The sequence below is a fragment of the Pistacia vera genome, unplaced genomic scaffold (assembly GCF_008641045.1).
Source record: "Pistacia vera cultivar Batoury unplaced genomic scaffold, PisVer_v2 Contig338, whole genome shotgun sequence".
Classification (NCBI taxonomy): domain Eukaryota; kingdom Viridiplantae; phylum Streptophyta; class Magnoliopsida; order Sapindales; family Anacardiaceae; genus Pistacia; species Pistacia vera.
Window position 1 is genome coordinate 2,026,723 of NW_022196155.1, and position 22,184 is coordinate 2,048,906.

At 33.8% G+C, this 22,184-nt stretch overlaps 2 protein-coding genes across 3 annotated transcripts in view; both read right to left on the minus strand.

Moving 5' to 3' along the window:
- LOC116137960 (urease accessory protein G) lies at positions 1–19,413 on the minus strand. Of its 2 annotated transcripts, XM_031423656.1 has the most exons (8): positions 19,358–19,413; positions 19,063–19,257; positions 18,700–18,760; positions 17,536–17,737; positions 16,989–17,110; positions 16,791–16,895; positions 16,280–16,387; positions 1–111 (listed from the first exon to the last, which is right to left on the minus strand). In XM_031423656.1, exons 1-7 carry the CDS (start codon positions 19,411–19,413, stop codon positions 16,304–16,306), a joined length of 825 nt encoding a protein of 274 aa, XP_031279516.1. In that variant the 3' UTR covers positions 1–111; positions 16,280–16,303. The 2 variants fall into 2 exon arrangements, with proteins under 2 accessions (XP_031279516.1, XP_031279513.1); XM_031423653.1 differs by lacking the exon at positions 1–111 and having other exon boundaries at positions 16,111–16,387.
- The window catches only part of LOC116137959 (gamma-terpinene synthase, chloroplastic-like), a 21,229-nt gene continuing 8,866 nt past the window's right edge, over positions 9,822–22,184 (minus strand). The window contains 6 exon segments of the mRNA XM_031423652.1: positions 9,822–10,211; positions 10,480–10,728; positions 10,837–10,975; positions 11,074–11,295; positions 11,463–11,841; positions 12,009–12,273. Coding sequence (XP_031279512.1) covers positions 9,897–10,211; positions 10,480–10,728; positions 10,837–10,975; positions 11,074–11,295; positions 11,463–11,841; positions 12,009–12,222 — 1,518 coding nt within the window. The 5' untranslated portion in view covers positions 12,223–12,273 and the 3' untranslated portion in view covers positions 9,822–9,896.

Genomic DNA, 22,184 nt, shown 5'->3' on the forward strand with positions numbered 1-22,184 from the left:
TATTCAGAAAGAAAGCCATGAGAGGGGACATTTATTGCTACATGCTGGTTTACAGATTTCAAGATGAAACAATGCCAGGAGGTTACACTGAAATACGATTTAAGTATAAACCAAAATGATATTATATAATAACTTCATTTTTAGTAATCGAGTAACTTCCACAAGTCAGAATACACCAGGTTCCTTCATGCTTAAATCAAGCAAATGCAAATACTGCCTCAACCTACCTGAGCAAAGACAAAAGGCCCTCCCTCACGCATCTTGAGTGCGTCACACTCCATTACTGCTAAGTCAGCTCCGACTGCTGGTGCAGGTCACCTACAACCAAATGCAACAAATCATTCACATTAACTTCCAGACAAAACAACATCAACTACAATATTAGGCAATTACAAATATTAAGCTACATACTAGAAGATCAGCTTGGTTGATGCCTGGGCCACCTTTCCAAGGAATTTTATCACCACCAGATACATCGATTATATAAATGATATAGTCAGCCAGCTCCCTGCTAAAGTTGGCAGCTAAATTATCTGCAGACATAAAACTTTATAAAAGTTGAATCTTCTCTAGTTGTAATCCAGTTCCAGTAGAGACAGCAGTTCTGTATCACAAATTATGCACAACTTATCATAAGACTTTAACTGTTAACAGATACAATGACTACTACACATTAGTTCTCTTCCCTAGTGAAATTTTTGTTAGAATAGATTGCCTGAATTTGGATAACCACAGGCTCCCCAAATAGTTGTCATATTTTCCCAATATCATTATTACTAGAGCAAACTTCTTCAACATGTAGTCAGTATATTTCTGTTGTGATGACCTCTACAATTGGTAAATCAAGATAACAACTTTATCAGTCTAATTTAGATTTTAGCAAGATCTCTTCAAGAGAAAATTCATATTGAGAAAATGCATTCTCTAATAAATAACCTCCCCCGGATTCACAAAGAAGTATGTCTGCTTTGATCAAGTTCGAAAGTTCCTCAAGAGGGCCAGGGTTTATGCTGATATCTTCACAAATTGCAGCATGTGGACAACCTCCCGTTTCCACAGCACGTATCCTTTCCTCGGGCAGAGCACCATTCTTCATCAGGAACTCACCATCCTCTTTTGTGAATATATCATTTGTCACCTGAAGTGATTATATTCCTCTTAATCCATCATTCTACTTAGATAATCATTAAATAATAAGAAATAACAAGAGCATATAATTAGACAAGATAATTAACCCATTGTAAAGGTAATTCTTAGGAGATTGTAGTCAAAGACTGAAAGAAATGGTTGTTGGCTACTGAGACATTCAATTTGAGAATACAGAACCATGAATCATTCGCTACTTCATCCACCTCTCAAGTGCAAGGAAATGAAGTTAAGTGCAAGATGGTCTGTGTCATTTAAGGCTAAGTCCAAGACAATAGATGGGGATTCATTATGAGTTGAAAATTGAGCTTACTTTCCGACTATGGATCCAGGCACACTGCCAGAAATTTTCCATTGAGGGTACTTTTAATTAAACCAAGATTTGAAAAATAGAAACATACTAGATATACAACTTAATACAAGCTAAAGGACGCTCCTTTATGGACAAACATCTTTTTGTGTAATAAAGTTGTGTGATTCAAGTTTGGGCAAATTAAAGGAAATTGAAGCAAAGTCATTATCTATAGACCACATTGCCGTCACTTTCTCAATTTTTTTTTTTTTTCTGCTACAGTATAGATTTATAACTAATGGAGATGACTATTTCGATGTTGGCTCTGTCGCTAAATATGACCTTTTTCCGACACTCCCTGTTAGAACATATTTTTAGGATGCCAACAATGTCGTAATAGTCATTTTATGGGTAAATTATTACGATGCCAAGCCTCGCATAGTTAAAATAAGGATATGAAAAAAGAAAGCAATACTTTTTCTCTTACGTTAAAAATAAAAGACAGAAAGTTATCTCAACTTTCATCATTTCTTGTAACCATCTCCATTCATTAATGAATGATGGGATCAAAATAATGACATTATCGATCTTTAAACGACTCTTGAATAGCATGCCCATCTCCATATTGGATACACACATGAGCCACCCTGCTAGGTTCATCGCAACTGTAACAAAAGTTTCTGGAAAATAGGGTTTCCAAGCCGATCTCTTGTTCATTTCATCCACGTTGCAGCAACATTTTCTGCATGTGTTCACGAGCCTCTTCTTCAACACTCCATTTTCATGCATGTAACGTTGATAGATTTAGGAGTATCCCCTCTTGCTATCTCGTACTAATTTGAAAAAAAAAAAAAAATAAAACAAATATTTTATCAAATAATCAAGAAGCAGTGAATATTTTACTCAATTAAGAGTTTATGACCTCCTATTCGTCTAAGCTTTTTGAGGACAAATTTGTGATTGACAGTTACAGAAGATAGATAATAACAAATAACTCTTAATAATAAATAGATTAATATGTGAGCTCATGTGAAAAAAAATCCTATTTGAAAAGAAGTGTGTATATATAAAGCTTACAGATACGTCCCCATGTCGTTTGCAATCGATATGATGTGACCACTGAATTATATCACTATATTCTTCCAGTATTTCATGGGCTCCTTTGGTAATGGATTTGTACTTAAACTATGCTAGTTAGCATCAAAGTGCTGCACAGAAATCCATGCATGTCCATGTATTCTTTCATGGTTGGGTGTGTACCCATCTTATACCACTTGTGCCTCATTAAATGATTTTGCATAAATTGCCCACTGCAACATTTATAATGGTATCAATCAATGAATCGCACATAATCTACAACATTAAAAAAATCATGTTCATAATAAATTTTATTAAATAGGAATTAATTACCGTTCTTTAGATAAGGAATGATGTCAACTTCTGTTCTTTAACAGCATCAAAACCCAATTCGTTGACGAAATTGTAGAGAGCAAGAAAAATATCTTCATATAGTGTGGAATTTGGTCAATTTTTTTGACATCCCATCTAAATAACACACAAATTATATACAAAATTCCATCTTGGGAATAGCTATGTGCGGAATTAATAACTATGTGTATCATCGAACTTGCTGACTACCTGTCCATGACTTCGGTTGAGTTTCAAGTTCATCCACAGTACCATAAACATCTACACATCATCCATAGTGTAATCAAGCATTGGCCACTCCGGACTACTCCTACAATACCATACTGAGGTTCGAAGTCATCCCCGAGCCCAAAAGAACTACCATCCACTATCCCGTGCAAAACTACTAATTGATCTCCAACCCATCTTCTTCCACTTCCTTTATGTGAAAAGAACATCATCATGGTATAGGATATATAAGAAGTTCCATGATTTTTAGTTTATTAATTGCATTTAAATTTATGTTTATTTTCATTTCATGTTTAATATTAAATCAACAACTTTACCCCCTTAATTAGTATAGCTAGCCTCTTACCTTGATGCAGACTTCATATCCTCTTGGTGCGTTGCTTGCACCATGTTAAAATCAAGTTTAGCAGCTCAAGCACGATACGTTCATGTCAGTCTTGTCTCATATACATCTATGAACCACCTTGCCTCCAATCTTGGCAACCTCCAATACCGTGGAAGCTCCATTCATGGCTACTAAGTGAAAGTATTGACTTTGTTTTTCTTCATATATTCCTTGAGGAACGGGTGTGAAATTTCTAACATCATCAAAGATGCATTCTCTCCTTTCTTTCAAAAAGTGCAGCTTCATACATAGACAAAATTCCTCTGCATCATCTTTGAGGAATACCTGAAGTTTCCTTTCTCATCCCTGAATTGTCGAAAATGTTCTGGAAAAAGGTGAAAATGAAAGGGAAATGAATTACTTTTTCCATCATGTGCATGTAAGAATCTCATGTTATCCAATAAATTTTATATTTGGTAGAAAAATGGTGTAAAGTGAATCCATTCACAACTTTTTGTGTATGTTATAGATTATATTATGTACCTGTAGGTATATCATAGCCATATTGTCTTAAAGTCTGAATTCAAGGGCTACTGCATGTAAACTTTCTTTCTTTGCTTGTAATTTTTGGAATTATTATGTTGTATCTTATCTAGGATTCTCTTTATTTCATCCGAAGTGATAAGATACTCCAAGCTTTTCCAAGTCATCGAGACTCTAGTTGATGTAAAGGATCCACCGAATTAAGCATCAGCCTAACTTCTCCTTAGCTTTCAACCCGTTTGGTAAACGTTTCTCCCTGCATATTTCAGAACTAATTAATTTTAATAACTTATAAATACAGATGCGAACCATATGCTTCTATACGTGTAAGCAATAAAAGTTAATTGACAACAAAATATACACACTAGTTACTGGTGAGTGTTGAACATAATCATGGGACCAAATGGAAGGTGGGTAATTGGCTGATCGTCTAACAATGGTTTCATCGGACGTTTTGGTTGCAGCTATACATTTGAGCATTGATCTCCAGCTCGCCCAACATGTTCTGGATGATCCACCTAAGGAGCTTTTTAAAGGCGGCAATCTTTAAAAGTTAATGAAGGCGTGAAGTAACCTGACAATAAAGAGCCATTTTGATTTGAAGGTTATCAGGTCAGTGTTGTATGGAATGACTTGTATGAGGTTGTAGTTGCACTCCCAATGCCTCCCTTTATTTATACACGCCGTGTGTTACCATGAGTACGATTACCGAATAAAAATATAAATAAAAGAATATGATTTTAATGTTAATGAATCTTGGTTTTTTGATAAGAAGCTAACTATACTTTCTAACTATCTTGTAAGCCACCACATACTGTGCAGTAACTACATCGTGAAGTAATATATTTGTCTTTCAAATATGAAACTTTTAATTACCCAGGATTGTTTATTTGTCTCGTAAAGCTTTTAAGAATCTATATTTGTTTGATCCGGAAACTGATGTGAGAAAACTTTTAATTTGTGATGAATTTTTTGATATCGTGTGGGAGGAGAGAGGTGATGAGCAAATAGTATTTTGTGTATTTTTTGTATTTTTTTAATTATATTTTGACATGTTTACTACCTTTTTCCGTTTATGAAAAAAAAATGTGTGCCGAATTAAAATTTTATATTTTACGAGAAACACAAGGAAAACTAAACAAACGAAGTATCAAAGTTCACGTTTAAAAATGACAGCATAAAATATTGTTTCCCAAGATTCTTAATAATAATTCATTTACTTACTTACCATTTGAATCTTTTAACTTCTCTACAAACGGTTTCATGTAAATTAAAAAGCTAAAACTTTAAACCTCAGAACTAATTATAATCAAATATTCAATATTATTCCATATAACAAATTGAAACGATCTTTTGTAAATTAATGAGATGGAAGTACCATGGACTGACAATAAAAAGAGTTCTTAACAGAGCTAAAAGAATACATATTGCACATTGAAATTATAAGTACGATGCTTCAGGCTTTCTTATTTAAGTGAACCAATATAAAGAATGAATCCGGACCTTCCTTAAATGTCTCTCTAGATATTTGTCAATATCAATATTTTGAGAATTGAAAATTTGGAGAATTGATGATAGGGAACATAAAGGCAGTTGTTTTTTCTAATTCAAAACCAAGGAAGGTGGCTCCCACCAAATGTCAAATTAAGGGACCAAACGTCAAATTAATCAAAGAATCGGGAAATCGGTGTATTCAGAAAAAACAAATCATTTATGCATTTTAAGTCAATTAATGGGACTAGAAAAAGAGCCTTTAGATATAGCTTTAGGATTTCATCGATAGAAAGCGCAGCAATTGAAAAAATTTTCGATAAAACCTTTTAAACCCAACGAATCTGGGCATAGATTATTTTATTTACATGCGTTAAACCCATTCAAGGGTAATTATTACCACATTTGGAGGTTCTTCACGTTAATTTTGATACTGTTCACCATCACCATTACTGACACTGTTTACATCACTGTTTACTATCACTATTTACTAACTGTTCATCAAACATAATTTCTTGCAGTCCGATTCAAAGAAGAATGGAACCAATGAAGTCGCACAAAGGGAGGAACAACAATCCACAATCAAAGAGATTGCTAGACTGATTGATTACTCAAAGCCAAAGGTTGAATGAAAAATTGAAAGAAAAATTCCTCAATTTGCTTGATGAAAAATAATAAACTCATTTATTTTTCTCTTTCCTTTTCTTTATATAGTAAGACATATCTTGTTTTAAAGATCAGACCACCCTTTGACCCGATCAAGGTGGTTTACAGATTGACCGATCTAATCGATTGAACCGGTCGGTTTGACTAGTATATAGCAATCATATTTTTAAACAGTTTCATAATTTTATAAGTTTGAAAATCAGTAAATACATCTCTTACTATAAGCCCTATAAGTTTAAATTAAAGCAAATGCACTCTACAAATTTTATTATTAATTTTTTTTTTCTCTCTTCGTCACGCCATCACTCCCCACACTTTCTTTTTTCTCATTTTCTCTCTCTCTCTCTCTCTCTCTCTCTCGTCTCTCTCTCTCTCTCCTCCCCCATCACTCCCCGTCCCTTTCTTCTTTCTTCTTTTTCCTCCTCCCCTCCTCTCCCATCACTCTCCATCACTTTCTTCTTTTTCTCTCCTTTTTTATCACTTTCTTCTTTTCTCTAACACATTCACGTCTCTCTACTGTAATTTTTCTCTCCTCCTCTTTCTTCTTCCTTCTCTTCTCCTTCATCTCCTCTTTTCTTTCTTTTAACTTCTTTCTTACTCTTTCTTTTGTCTCCTCTACTCTTTCTTCTTCCTTCCCCTCCCCTTACTTCTTCTTCTTTACACGGTAGATTTTAGAGTAAGTGAAGAAAAAAAGATAAATGGAAAATGCAATTTGTTTTTTTTATTCAATGAAACGGAGAATAAAACGGTGCCTTGCAAATTGTTTAGAAAGTAGGAATATGAAATTTTTAAGGATTAATATAAAAAATTAGCAAACCATTTTAAGCCCGACCCGATTGGACTGACGGTTTTATATTGTTCCATCGATCCATTGTCGGCCAAGCGGGATTAATGATATTTTTGTGGTTTATGTTAACCCGGACTGGATAAGGCTAGCTCCTCGTCGGACCGAACGGTCTCTGGGTTTTTAAACAAAGAGGCATATACGGGTAACACTCCCACACTGAAGTCTCTGGATAAAAGAGGAGGAGCTCTTCTACTGAAGAAACCAGGAGAGTAAATGGGTTCATGTGAGTGTGGTGCGAGTCCGTCGTGGCTATGGTACACCCTCCCATCTGGACCTACCAATGATTGCGTAGCTGAATCTCCATCACTTCAAAATGTTTGATTCACGAAAACAGTTAGTAAGTTCATCATAGTACAGAAATAATACTCAACCAGAAAAAGAAATAATCAAATAGAAAGATTACTGATGGGTATGATCGTGATGGTGATGATCAGGATGATGATGGTCATGTGAAGCCATTGACTGTGGAAATGAAGAGATTGTTAAGAGTGAAGACATAGATGCAAGAGAAGCAGATTCCTTTTGGTACTTCTTCCATGATGATGAAAAAATAATTTACAGAAATACCCTAGTTATATTTATGTATTACATTACACTACTTCCCGTTCCAGAATATCTTCTGATTGATATCTACAAATTTAAGATAAATTTATTTAATTCTTAATATTATTTAAAACTATACAACTCTGTGGACTACTTACTATTCACTAATCTCTAATCTCTCTTAATTCACATGTGAAGTTATATATAAAAGAGAAATTGAAATAGGTTGAAAAAGTTTAGAAGTTAAATATTATGTACAATTACGAGGAAGAATCCCCGCTATCAATAGTATTTGGTATGCCTCCTAATTTAGCCAATTAAATTCGCCTATCAATCTTGGTTATGAGTCTTATGGTGGCATATCTTGAAATATATTTTTTTTTTATATGATCAGGGTGTTCGGACCTATTTATATGCACTTCAACTAATTTTCGGGGACCTTTAAACTACCGATCAGGTAAGATTTTCAGTAGTCACCCCTATTAGTAATTAGAAAGACTCGAACTCTAACTAAAGAGAGACTCGAACTCATGACTTTTTGAATAATACATCCAAGAATCCTATTGAACTACTCAACCACGCAAAGGTAGTTTGTCTAGAGTGTCAGTGTGTTCCATCATCCATGACACACATAGTTTTATATAGAGTTAATTTCATTCATTTCTTCCACGCTTAACTTTTAAATGTTTTAATGATTTTCGAAAACTATTAAATATTATGATTTGTATAAATTAATATGTTGTAATATGATTAAACTATAAAAATACTATAATTTGTACACATCAATATGTTAATATATGATTGGATGATTCAAAATTAGAGGTAAATGAAATTACAGTAGATAATGTGACAAATTATTAGGATAGTCCACAAAATGGTTTAGTATCAAATTTGATCACAATATTGCGTTTCTATTTCAATTTTAAGGATGAATTATTTATTAAAATCTTATCATAAATTAGCATAGTGATCTAAAATTATGGTTAATGGTAAATATCATATAGGTCTACGAAAGAATCATAAATAAGGTGTTTAAGATATTTCCCGAAACATAGGGGGTCAACCAGTATTGTCAAATGACATTAGTTATCCGAAGAGACGACATGTCGTTTGGCTTGGAAACGGATGTCATTCACTCATTTGCCTTTCAGAGGCATGTCATGCGTTTTCAAAAATATCATTTTACTCCCTCTACTGTTTCGCAAATATAAAAACGCCTAGATTTATGATACTGGTTGTTGTTTGGCAAATATATATATATATATATATAACCCCTAGATTTATGATACCCAACACACCTAAATCATATTTACGATAAACCACATGGAAATACATACGTTTAAAAAAAACACATATTGATAATATCACTATTTTGAAACCCAGGCCAAACTGGTTGGTTCGATCAGAAATCGACCACAATCTGGTCTAGTTCAATGTTAAACTCGTTAATAGATTAAAAATCGCTTTGGATTGCAATTGGACAGCAAAATAGTCCCAAACCACTGGTCCAATCGGTTTGTGTCCCAAATTGGGTCACTAATTATTTGCATATCTAAACCCTAAAAAAAAAACCCATTCCCAAATTTGCATGTTCATTCTTCATTTCAATTGGGGATATTTACTTTCTTAGCTGTGCAGAGTTCGAAACTTCGAATCGCATTCGCATCTTCAATCTCCCTACATCTGCTCCCTTCAAATTCCATTTTCAATCTTCTTCTTCACTCCACTAAAGTCTAAAGAAGATTTAAATCGATCCTAGTTCAACTTCACTGGCAAAACTGTACTTCTTCACTCTAAACTGTACTTTGCCGAATTGTAAGTTGATTCTATTTTCTTCTTTTGGTTTTGTAGTTGTATTATTGTATAGGATGAAGACTAATTTGGAATTAATATGATGCTTTGTGGAACAACTTTGTTATCTGAATTCTTCTTAAGAATATTGTATGATATATCTCCTTCCTTCTTAAGAATATTTAGTGGGCTGCCTAACTTTGGACATATTTTAAGAGGATATATATAATTTATGTCAATCACATATTTAGTGGGCTGCCTAACTTTGGACTTATATTAAGGGAGATATGATTCAAGTTTATTGTGTCTAACATTTTATTGTACTGCTTACAGTATAGGAATTTATAACTAATGTGAGATAGACTATTTCGATGTTGGCTCTGTCGTCTAAATATGAGCCTTTTTACAACACTCCACAGTGTTAGAACATATATTTTAGGATGCAACAATGTCGTAATAGTCATTTTATGGGTAGAATTATTACGATGCCAAGCCTCTCGCATAGTTAAAAATAAGGAATATGAAAAAAAGAAAGCAATACATTTTTATTCTCTTACGTTAAAAATAAAAGACGAAGAAAGTTATCTCAACTTTCATCATTTCTTGTAACCATCTCCATTCATTAATGGAATGGGATAAAAAAATAATGACATTATGCGATCTTTAAACGACTCTTGAATAGCATGCCCATCTCCATATTGGTATACACACTGAGCCACCCTGGCTAGGTTCATCGCAACTGTAACAAAAGTTTCTGGAAAATGAGGGTTTCCAAGCCGATCTCTGTTCATCTTCATCCACGTTGCAGCAATCATTTTCTGCATGTGTTCACGAGCCTCTTCTTCAGACACTCCAGTTTCATGCATGTAACAGTTGATAGATTTAGGAGTATCCCCTCTTGCTATCTCGTACTAAATTTGAAAAAAAAAAAAAAACATAGAAACAAATATTTTATCAAATAATCAAGAAGCAGTGAAAATATTTTACAATCAATTAAGAGTTTATGACCTCCTATTCGGATCTAAGCTTTTACCTAGAGGGACAAATTTGTGATTGACAGTTACAAGAAAGATAGATAATAAACAAATAACTCTTAATAATAAATAGATTAATATGTGAGCTCATGTGAAAAAAAGCATCCTATTTTGAAAAAGGAAAGTGTGTATATATAAAGCTTACAGATGACGTCCCCATGTCGTTTGCAAATCGCATAATGATTGCTGACCACTGAATTATATCACTATATTCTTCCAAGTATTTCATGGGCTCCTTTGGTAATGGATTTGTACTTAAAAACTATGCATTAGTTAGCATCAAAGGTGCTGCTACAGAAATCCATGCATTGTCCATGTATTCTTCCATGGTTGGGGTGTAACCATTCTTATACCACTTTGCCTCGATTAAATAGATTTTGCATAAATTTGCCCACTGAAACAATTTATAATGGTATCAATCATAATGAATCGCACATAAATCTACAACATTAAAAAAATCATGTTCATAATAAATTTTATGTAAATAGGCTGAATTAATTACCGCTTTCTTTAGATAAGGAATGATATCAACTGTCTGTTCTTTAACAGCATCAAAACCCAATTCGTTGACGAAATTGTAGAGAGCAAGAAAAAATATCTTCATATAGTGTGGAAGTTGGTCAATTTTATTGACATCCCATCTAAATAACAGCACAAATTATATATCAAAATTCCATCTTGGGAATAGCTATGTGCGGAATTAAATAAATATGTGTATCAATCGAAACTTGCGACTAACCTGTCAATGACTTCGGTTAAGAGTTCAAGTTCATCCACAGTACCATAAACATCATACACATCATCCATAGTTGTAATCAAAGCATTGGCCACTCCGGACATACTCCTACAATATCCATACTGAGGTTCGGAAAGCATCCCCGCAGCCCAAAAGAAACTAACCATCCAGCTATCCCGTGCAAAACTACTAAATTGATCTCCAAGACCCATCTTCTTCCACTTCCTTTATGTGAAAAAGAACATCATCATGTGTATAGGATATATAAGAAGTTCCAATGATTTTTAGTTTATTAAATTCATTTAAATTTATGTTGTAGTTTCATACTTTCATGTTTACATATTAAATCAACAACTTTACCCGCCCTTAATTAGCTATAGCTAGCCTCTTACCTTGATGCAGACTTCATATCCTCTTGGTGCGTTGCTTGCACCATGTTAAAATCAAGTTTAGCAAGCTCAAGCACGATACGGTTCATGTCAGGTCTTGTCTCATATACATCTATGAACCACCTTGCCTCCAATCTTGGCAACCTCCAATACCGTGGAAGCTCCAATTCATGGCTCACTAGACTAGAAAGATATTGATCTTTGTTTTCTGTCATATATTCCTTGAGGAACGTGGTCGTGAAATTTCTAACATCATCAAAGATAGCATTCTCTCCTTCTTTCAAAAGAAGTGCAGCTTCATACATAGACAAAATTCCTCTGCAATCATCTTTGAGGAATGACCTGAAGTTTCCTTTCTCATCCCTGAAATTGTCGAAAATGTCTGGAAAAAGGATGAAAGAATGAAAGGGAAATTAATTACTTTTTCCATCATGTAGCATTGTAAAAGAATCTCATGTATCCAATAAATTTTATATTTGGTAGAAAAACTGTGTATAAGTGAATACCAATTACAACTTTTTGTGTATGTTATAGATATATATTATGTACCTGTAGGTATATCATAGCCATATTGTCTTAAAAGTCTGAATTCAAGGGCTACTGCATGTAAACTTTCTTTTCTTTGCTTGTAATTTTTGGAATTATTATTGTGTATCTTATCTAGGATTCTCTTTATTTCATCCCGAAAGTGATAAGATACTCCAAGTCTTTCCAAGTCATCGATGAGCTCTAGTTGATGTAAAGGATCCACCGAATTAAGCATCAGCCTAACTTCTTCCTTAAGCTTTTCAACCCGTTTGGTAAACGGTTCTCCCTGCATTTTCAGAACTAATTATTTTAATAACTTATAAATACAGATGCGACCCATAGCTTCTATACGTGTAAGCAATAAAAGTTAATTGACAACAAAAATAACCACATAGTTACTGTGAGTGATTGAACATAATCATGACCAAATGAAGGTGGGTATTGGCTGATCGTCTAACAATGGTTTCATCGGACGTTTTGGTTGCAGCATACATTTGAGCACTGATCTACCGCTCGACAACGATGTTGCTGGTGATCCAACTAAGGAGTTGTTTAAAGGCGCAATCTTTTAAAAGTTAGTGAAGCATTGAACCTGACAATAAGAGCCATTTTGATTTAGGAAGGTTATTCAGGTCAGTGTTGTATGGAATGACTTGTATGAGGTTGTAGTTGCACTCCCAATCCTCCCTTTATTTATACACCGTGTTTTACCATAGTACGATTAACGAATAAAAAATAATAAATAAAAAAAGAATATGATTTTAATGTTAATGAATGTTGGTTTTTGAATAGAAAGCTAACTAATACTTTCTAACTACTTGTAATGAGCCACACATAACCACGTCGTGAAGTAATATTTTTGTCTTTCAAAATATGAAACTTGTAATTACCAGTATTTAGTTTATTTGTCTCGTAAACTTTATGGAATCTTTAATTTGTTTGATCGGGAAACTGATGTGAGAAAACTTTTAATTTGTAATGAGATTTTTTGATATGTGTGGGAGGAGAGGGTGATGAGCAAATAGTATTTTGTGTGATTTTTTTTATTTTTTTAATTTATTTTGACATGTTTACTACCTTTTTCCGTTTATGAAAAAAAAATGTGTGCCGCATAAATTTTATATTTACGAAGAAACACAAGGAAAACATAAACAAACGAAGTATCAAAGTTCACGTTAATAAATGACAGCATAAAATAATTGTTTCCCAGAGATTCTTAATAATAACTCATTTACTTACTTACCAATTTGAATTCTTTTACTCTCGAACAACGGTTTCAGTAAATTAAAAAGCTAAAACTATTAAACCTTCAAAACTAATTAAATCAAATATTCAATATTATCCATATACCAAATTGAAACGATCTTTGGTAATTAATGAAGAGTGGAAGTACCATGGACTGACAATAAAAAGAGTTCTTTAACAGCTAAAAGAATTACATAAATGCACATTGAAATTATAAGTATCATGCTTCAGGCTTTCTTAATTTGTGAACCAAATAATAAGAATGAATCCGGACCAATTCCTAAATGTCTCTCTAGATATTTGTCAATATCAAATATTTTGAGAATTGAAATTGGAGAGTTGATGGATGAGGGAACATAAAGGCAGATTAGTTTTTTCTAATCAAAAACCAAGAGGTGGCTCCCCAAATGTCAAATAAGGCCAAAACGTCAAATTAATCGACCATGAAGTCCATTCAAAAAGAAAAATCGAACCAATGAAGTCCGCACAAAGGGAGGAACAACAATCCACAATCAAAGAGATTGCTAGACTGATTGATTACTCAAAGCCAAAGGTTGAATGAAAAATTGAAAGAAAAATTCTCTCAATTTGCTTTGGGCACAGGTTAATGAAAAATAATAAACTCATTTATTTTTCCTTTTCCTTTTCTTTATATGTAAGACATATCATTGTTTTAAAGATCAGACTGCTCTTTTTCCTTTCTTTTATAGTAACACATATCATTGTTTTAAAGATCAGACTGCTCTTTAACCCGAACAAAGGTCAGTTTACGAGTTGACCGATCTAATCGATGAATCGGTCGGTTTGACCAGTATATAGCAATCAATCTTTAAACAGTTCCATTAATTTTATAAGTTTGAAAACCAGCAAATACATCTCTTACCTATAAGCTCTTTAAGTTTAAATTAAAGCAAATGCACTCTACAAATTTTATTATTAATTATTTTTTTCTCTCTCTCTCTGTCATGCCATCACCCCCATCACTTTCTTTTTTCTCATTTTCTCTCCTCTCTCTCTCTCTTCTCTCTCTCTCTCTCTCTCCCCATCACTCCCCGTCACTTTCTTTCTTTCTTTTCTCTCTCTCCCTCTCTCTCTCCCCATCACTTCTTCTTTCTCCTTTTCTGTCACTTTCTTCTTTCTTCTAACACATTCACGTCTCTCTACTGTAATTTTTCTCTCCCTCTTTTCTTCTATCCTTCTCTTTCTCTTTATCTCCTCTTTTCTTTCTTTTAATCTTCTTTCTTACTCTTTCTTTTATCTCCTCTACTCTTTCTTCTTCCTTCCCCTCCCCTTACTTCTTCTTCTTTACACGGTAGATTTTAGAGTAAGTGAAGAAAAATAAAAGATGAAATGGAAGATGCAATTTGGTTTTTTTATTCAAATGAAATGGAGAATAAAACGGTGCTGCAAATTGATTTAGAAAGTAAGAATATGAATTTTTTAGGATTAGATATAAAAAAATAGCAAACCATTTTAAGCCCCGGGCCGGTCGGACTGGCGGTTTTATATTGTTCCGTCGATCCATTGTCGGTCCAAAGCGGGATTAATGATAAATAATAAAGAATGAATCCGGACCAATTCCTTAAATGTCTCTCTAGATATTTGTCAATATCAAGTATTTTGAGAATTGAAAATTTGGAGAATTGATGGATGAGGGAACATAAAGGCAGATTAGTTTTTTCTAATTCAAAAACCAAGGAAGGTGGCTCTCAGCAAATATCAAATTAAAGGACCAAAACGTCAAATTAATCAAGAACTCGGGAAATCGGTGTATTCGAATAAAAAACAAATCATTTATGCATTTTAAGTCAATTAATGGTACTAGAAAAAGAACCTCTAGATATAACTGTTAGGATTTCATTGATAGAAAATGCAGCAGTCGAAAAATAAAATTTTTCGATTAAACCTGTTAAACCAACGAATCTGGGAATTGATTATTTTATTTACATGCGTTAAACCCATTCAAGGATTAATTATATACCAACATTTGGAGGTTCCTTTACGTTTAATTTTTGATACTGTTCACCATCACCATTTGCTGGCACTGTTTGCATCACTGTTTACTATCACTATTTACTGTACTGTTCATCAAAACACAATTTCTTTGCAGTCCGATTCAAAAAAAAGAATCGAACCAATGAAGTCTGCACAAAGGGAGGAACAACAATCCACAATCAAAGAGATTGCTAGACTGATTGATTACTCAAAGCCAAAGGTTGAATGAATAATTGAAAGACAAATTCTCTCAATTTGCTTTGGGCGGCCAAGGTTAATGAAAAATAATAAACTCATTTATTTTTCCTTTTCCTTTTCTTTATATGGTAAGGGATAAACATTGAATACGGGCAACAACTCCAACAAATTCAATTGCATAACAAAATAATCAAAATACCCATTTTATCTAAAAGACGAAATTACCCATTCATCTTAAACTATCTTTAATGTGTGTGACCCAAAGACTTTTCATTATGTTGACAGTGATCGAAATCGTAATTTAGAACCAACTAATTAGCCTTTCATACACCAACCAAGATTGACCTCTAACAAAACATCATGGTTACCCAACAAACAAAGATTCTACAAAATCGCTACCTGTCGACATTATATTTACCGTGCAATCAAATCATTTCATCATTTGTTATCCTATCAAACTAAAGCATAGAAATAATGTTAACATTAAATGTTATCTAGATGTGTCAGTATCTGTTATCAGATCAATGACCAAATTAAAATTGGCTGACTGAGAAAATTAAAATTGTAGTGATCAATCAACTCTCTGACTAGTTGAAAATTTGTAAATGAAAATAGGATTTGAACACAAGAAACCTGATCCTGAGGCACTGAAATCATTTAATTTTCAAAGCATGTAGAGAGAATCTAAATTCAATTGGGTTCTGGGATGATATTAATCATTAATTAAACGATTCATATCTGCATATTCAGAAAGAAAGCCATGAGATGCGACATTTATTGCTACATGCTGGTTTACAGATTGCAAGATGAAACAATGCCAGGAGGTTACACTGAAATACGATTTAAGTATAAACCAAAATGATATTACAGAGGAAACATCAACGCCGCTTCTTCCCAGTTGCTGCTTCCCAACCCTGTAGAATGTGGTTCACTATTTCCTCCACACCAAGCCCATGCTTGACCTGTATACGAAAAATTCACATAAATCATCCAGAGACAAAATAGTTTGAAATTCCCAATAGCAGGTTACAGCCCGAAAGAAAGAAAATTTTCATGTTTAACAACAATAATTTCATGTCATGGGGTAAGGCAGGAACTTTGTGGGAAATTTATAAACAGGTTTCTGTTCGTATAGATAGATGAAAAATACCATAGGGTAATGAAAACATTTACATAAAGCATTTGTAGCAAACAGATTGTTAAAATCTTTTCTGCAGGAAAAAAGAGATTAAAAATTTGTATGTTCAAGTAAACAGATTAAAAATAACTTCTTCATTTTTTGTAATTGAGTTACTTCCACAGGTCAGAAAACACCAGGTTCTTTCATGCTTAAATCAAGCAAATGCAAATACTGCCTCAACTAACCTGCGCAAAGACAAAAGGCCCTCCATCACGCATCTTGAGTGCGTCACGCTCCATTACTGCTAAGTCAGCTCCGACTGCTGGTGCCAGGTCAGTCTTGTTTATCACCTACAACCAAATGCAACAAATCATTCACATTAACTTCCAGACAAAACAACATCAACTAAAATACTAAGCAATTACAAATATTAAGCTACATACTAAAAGATCAGCTTGGGTGATGCCTGGGCCACCTTTCCGAGGAATTTTATCACCACCAGATACATCGATTATATAAATGATATAGTCAGCCAGCTCCCTGCTAAAGTTGGCAGCTAAATTATCTGCAGACATAAAACTTTATAAAAGTTGAATCTTCTCTAGTTGTAATCCACTTCCAGTAGAGACAGCAGTTGTGCATCACAAATTATGCACAACTTATTATAAGACTTTAACTGTTAACAGATACAATGAGTACTACACATTAGCTCTGAATTTCAAACATGGGCCTTCTCTTCCCTAGTGAAATTTTCGTTAGAATAGATTGCCTGAATTTGGATAACCACAGGCTCCCAAAATAGTTGTCATATTTTCCCAATATCATTATTACTAGAGCAAACTTCTTCAACGTGTAGTCAGTATATTTCTGTTGTGATGGCCTCTACAATTGGTAAATCAAGATAACAACTTTATCAGTCTAATTTAGATTTTAGCAAGATCTCTTCAAGAGAAAATTCATATTGAGAAAATGCATTCTGTACTAAATCACCTCCCCCGGATTCACAAAGAAGTATGTCTGCTTTGAACAAGTTAGAAAGTTCCTCAAGCGGGCCAAGGTTTATGCTGATATCTTCACGAATTGCAGCGTGTGGACAGCCTCCCGTTTCCACAGCACGTATCCTTTCCTCGGGAAGAGCACCATTCTTCATCAGGAACTCACCATCCTCTTTTGTGAATATATCATTTGTCACCTGAAGTGATTATATTCCTCTTAATCCATCATTCTACTTAGATAATCATTAAATAATAAGAAATAAAAAGAGCATATAATTAGACAAGATAATTAACCCATTGTAAAGGTAATTCTTAGGAGAGTGTAGTCAAAGACTGAAAGAAATGGTTGTTGGCTACTGAGACATTCAATTTGAGAATACAGAACCATGAATTATTCGCTAGTTCATCCACCTCTCAAGTGCAAGGAAATGAAGTTAAGTGCAAGCTGGTCTGTGTCATTTAAGGCTAAGTCCAAGACAGTAGATGGGGATTCATTATGAGTTGAAAATGGAGCTTACTTTCCCACTATGGATCCAGGCACACTGCCAGAAATTTCCATTGAGAGTACTTTTAATTAAACCAAGATTTGAAAAATAGAAACATACTAGATATACAACTTAATACAAGCTAGAGGTTCCTAACGCCCCTTTATGGACAAACATCTTTGTGAGTAATAAAGTTGTGTGATTCAAGTTTAGGCAAATTAAAGGAAATTGAGGCAAAGTCATTATCTATAGACCACATTGCCGTCACTTTCTCAAATTTTTTTTTTTTTTTTAAAACTTTGAATCTAATAAAAAGCAGGTTAATAGGATGAGTAACCAATTATTATGAGAAAAAATAAATGCATAACTGAAAAGCATGAAACATAAAATACCATCACCATCTATAAATCTGTGTCATATGAAACACTTTCTTAACACTCCTAATGGCACAGTACATAGAGTTGACCTGGTTATGCACTAGAAAGACCCAAATTTGAAATTTTTGAAATGGCTCAGTAAACAGAGTTAACTTGACCTGGTTATGCACAAGAAAGACCAAAATTTGAAAATTTTGAAATGGCAGTGATTCGAAACATGAAATTTTCAGAGAGATGGCTGAGGTAAAAACTCAAGATTATAAGGAATGACAAGAATTCATTGTCGATGATACTTACAGCTGCAAGGCTGTAGTTGTCCCGTAAGAATTTACATAAAGCCAGCATTAAAGCTGTTTTCCTGTAAGGCAGTAACCAAATGCTCCATCAACACCAATTCATTTAGTTTATATGAGCCAATAACAAGAATTATAATACACATGAAAATGGGACACATTCGGACAGTACAGAAATCCCAAATCAAAGCATACTAAAATGTGTCCTAAACCAGATAATTCCAGATGCCAAAACCACTATGCATTCATATAATTATAAATAAAATTTAAGGACAAAAATGTAACCCTTGTTCAATAAAAATAAAAATGAACTAGCAAATTACATTTAGAACTTAAAATAAAAATTTAGAGAGAATGGTGAAAATACCCGGTACCAACAGGACCACCAATACCAACAGTGAAGGCTCTCTCATTGAAGTCTCTGGATAGAAGAGGAGAAGCTCTTCTACTGAAGAAACCAGGAGAGTAAATGGGTTCATGTGAGTGTGGTGCGAGTCCATCGTGGCTATGGTACACTCTCCCATCTGGACCTACCCATGATTTCGTAGCTGAATCTCCATCACTTCAAAATGTTCGATTCATGAAAACAGTTAGTAAGTTCATCATAGTACAGAAATAATACTCAACCAATAAAAGAAATAATCAAATTTTATAAAGATTACTGATGGGTATGATCGTGATGGTGATGATCATGATGATTATGGTCATGTGAAGCCATTGACTATGGAACTGAAGAGGATAAATTACGAGATTGTTAAGACTGAAGAGAGAGACGCAAGAGAAGCAGATTCCTTTTGGTACTTCTTCCATAATAAGTAACTTACAGAAATACCCTAGTTGTATTTATATATTACATTACACTACTTCCCGTTCCAGTCTTCCAGAAGTTATATATAAAAGAGAAATTGAAATAGGTTGAAAATGTGAAGTTTTAGAAGTTAAATATTATGTACAATTACGAAGAACCCCCACTATCAATAGTAGTTGTATGCCTCCCAATTTAGCCAATTAAATTCGGCCATCAATCTTGGTTATGTGTCATATGGCGGCATGTCTTGAAATATCTTTTTGTTTTAATTATTATTATTATTATTTTTATGATAGGAGGTGTACGGATTAGCTTATACGTACTTCAATTAATTTTTAGGGACTTTGAAACTATGATCAGATAAGATTTCCAGTAGTTACCCCTATTAGTAACCAAAAAAAGACTCGAACTCATGATCTCTTGAGTAATACATCCAAGAGTCCCTATTGAACTACTCAATCACCCAAAGGTAGTTTGTCTCAGAGTATTAATGTGTTCCATGACATACATAGTTTTATATAGTATTAATTTCATTCATTTCTTCTATGCTTCAATTTTAAAAGTTTTAATGATTTTCTAAAACTATTAAATGTTATGATTTGTATAAATTAATATGTTGTAATATGATTAAACTATAAAAATACTATAATTTGTACACATTAATATGTTATTATATGATTGGATGATTTAAAATTAGAGGTAAATGAAATTACTGTAGATAATGTGACAAATTATTAGGATAGTCTGCAAAATGGTTTTGTATCAAATTTGATCACAATATTGAGTTGCTATTTCAATTTTAAGGATTAATTGTTTGTTAAAATCTTATCATAAATTAGTATGATCTAAAATTAGATATCAGTTGTAGTTAATGGTAAATATCATTTAGGTCTACGAGAGAATCATAAATAAGGTTTTTAAGATATTTCCCAATACATAGGGGGTCAACTAATATTGTCAAGATGACATTAGTTATCCGAAGAGACGACATGTCGTTTGGCTTGGAAACGTATGTCATTTGCCTCTCAGACGCAATTATGCATTTTTAAAAATATCAGTTTACTCCCTCTACTGTTTCGCAAATGTAAAAACCACTAGATTTATGATACTGGTTGTTGTTTGGTGTGTGTATATATATTGGTCACTCATAGAGTAATATATCTCTTCTGCACTCCCAACTTATTATCTTGTGTCATCACTTGTCAACTAATTATTCTTCTAAATTTTGGCACCAATTCTATTTATCCATATGAAGCTATGAAAATTTGATTATTTCCTCATCATCTTATTCTGCTTTTGGGGAGTCTATACATATCTGGAGTGATCCATTATTATTTATTTATTTCCACTAAATAAGATTGGTGTACCCTAGGGAGATTGACTGGGTTAGAGGGAGCCCTTGCTTAGAAGATTATTAGAAATACTCCTTTAATTTCTAGAGTTCTACTTGGGCCACTTAGTACGGAGCCTTAGAAATTGATGCTATCCTTAGTGCCAATTTACTGTTAAACTCCATCTCTCTCTCTGGGAATCAAATTCGATAACTTATCAGGGAATAGAGGTGGAGAGAATGGGCCGGGTTAGGCGGGTCAACCCTAACTCGACCCACATCAAACCGGGTTCAACCTAGACCGCCTAAAAGGCAGGCCGGGTTCACCCCAACTCGTATATACCCCTTCGGGTGGGCCAGGTTTTCATATGTCAACCCGACAACTCGGCTAGTTATATATATATATTTAAAAAAAAAAACCTCCAACTCGCCAGGTTGGGAGTTTTCAACCTGCCAGGTTAGCCATTGCAAGCCCAACGGCAAACCCGTCGGTTGGACGAATTTTTTTTTTTATACAAATACCCATTTTACCCTTGAAATATAGCAGTTGGAGGGGTCTTTTTTCGTCATTTTTTTTCCTTTTTTTTTCTATAAATTGGCCCTAAACTCTCAAATAGGGCCAAACTCTCATATTTTCTCACATACCAAATTCTCTCATTCTCTCATTTTCTCTAATCTCTATTAAAATCTCTCAATTATTCTCTTTGTTGTCAACTTGCTCTCATTTTAATTTTTATTGGCTTTTGCAATTTTCAATTCATATTTCCAAATTCCAATTTTCCTTCTTTAATTTTTTATTTCTTCTGTATTCATTTTTTTTTTAACTACAATGGATAGGTATTTCCATCCCATCAATTTCGATGATGAAGGAAACTATTATAGTCCCCCTGAATTTACTAACATAAATGTAGTAGATTCAAATAGTCCCGCTTGCCCATTCTCATAATCCGATACACCTCATAATATTGTCCCCCTTCCTCCCCATGCTGCTACAACTCCTGGTGGTTCTAGAAGTCGTCCTCGTCCAACTTCATCTCAAGCAAAAGCGGGTTCATCAACTGTTGTCGAAACCTACGATAGGCACACATCAGACGTTTGGGTGCATTTCGATAAGTTTTATAAGACAGAAAATGGAGTTCAAGTGAAGAAAGCAAGATGCAAGTATTGTGGAAATATTTATAAAGCTGATGCAGGTAATGGTACTAGTACTTTGAAAATGCATGCTAATAAACATATTACTCAACATAGAAATACAAAAACCAATCAAACTCAAATAACTAATATGGGTACTACTTGACGTTATAATTCTGATGTATATAGGGAACAATTAGCTTTATATATTGCTGCAACT

Coding starts and splice junctions, on each gene's coding strand:
- LOC116137960 (XM_031423656.1), bottom strand. CDS start 19,413: ATGGCTTCACATGACCATAATCATCATGATCATCACCATCACGATCAT. Junction 19,258..19,357: donor CATCACGATCATACCCATCA/GTAATCTTTATA, acceptor AACATTTTGAAG/TGATGGAGATTCAGCTACGA. Junction 18,761..19,062: donor GGTGGTCCTGTTGGTACCGG/GTATTTTCACCA, acceptor ACTGCCTTACAG/GAAAACAGCTTTAATGCTGG.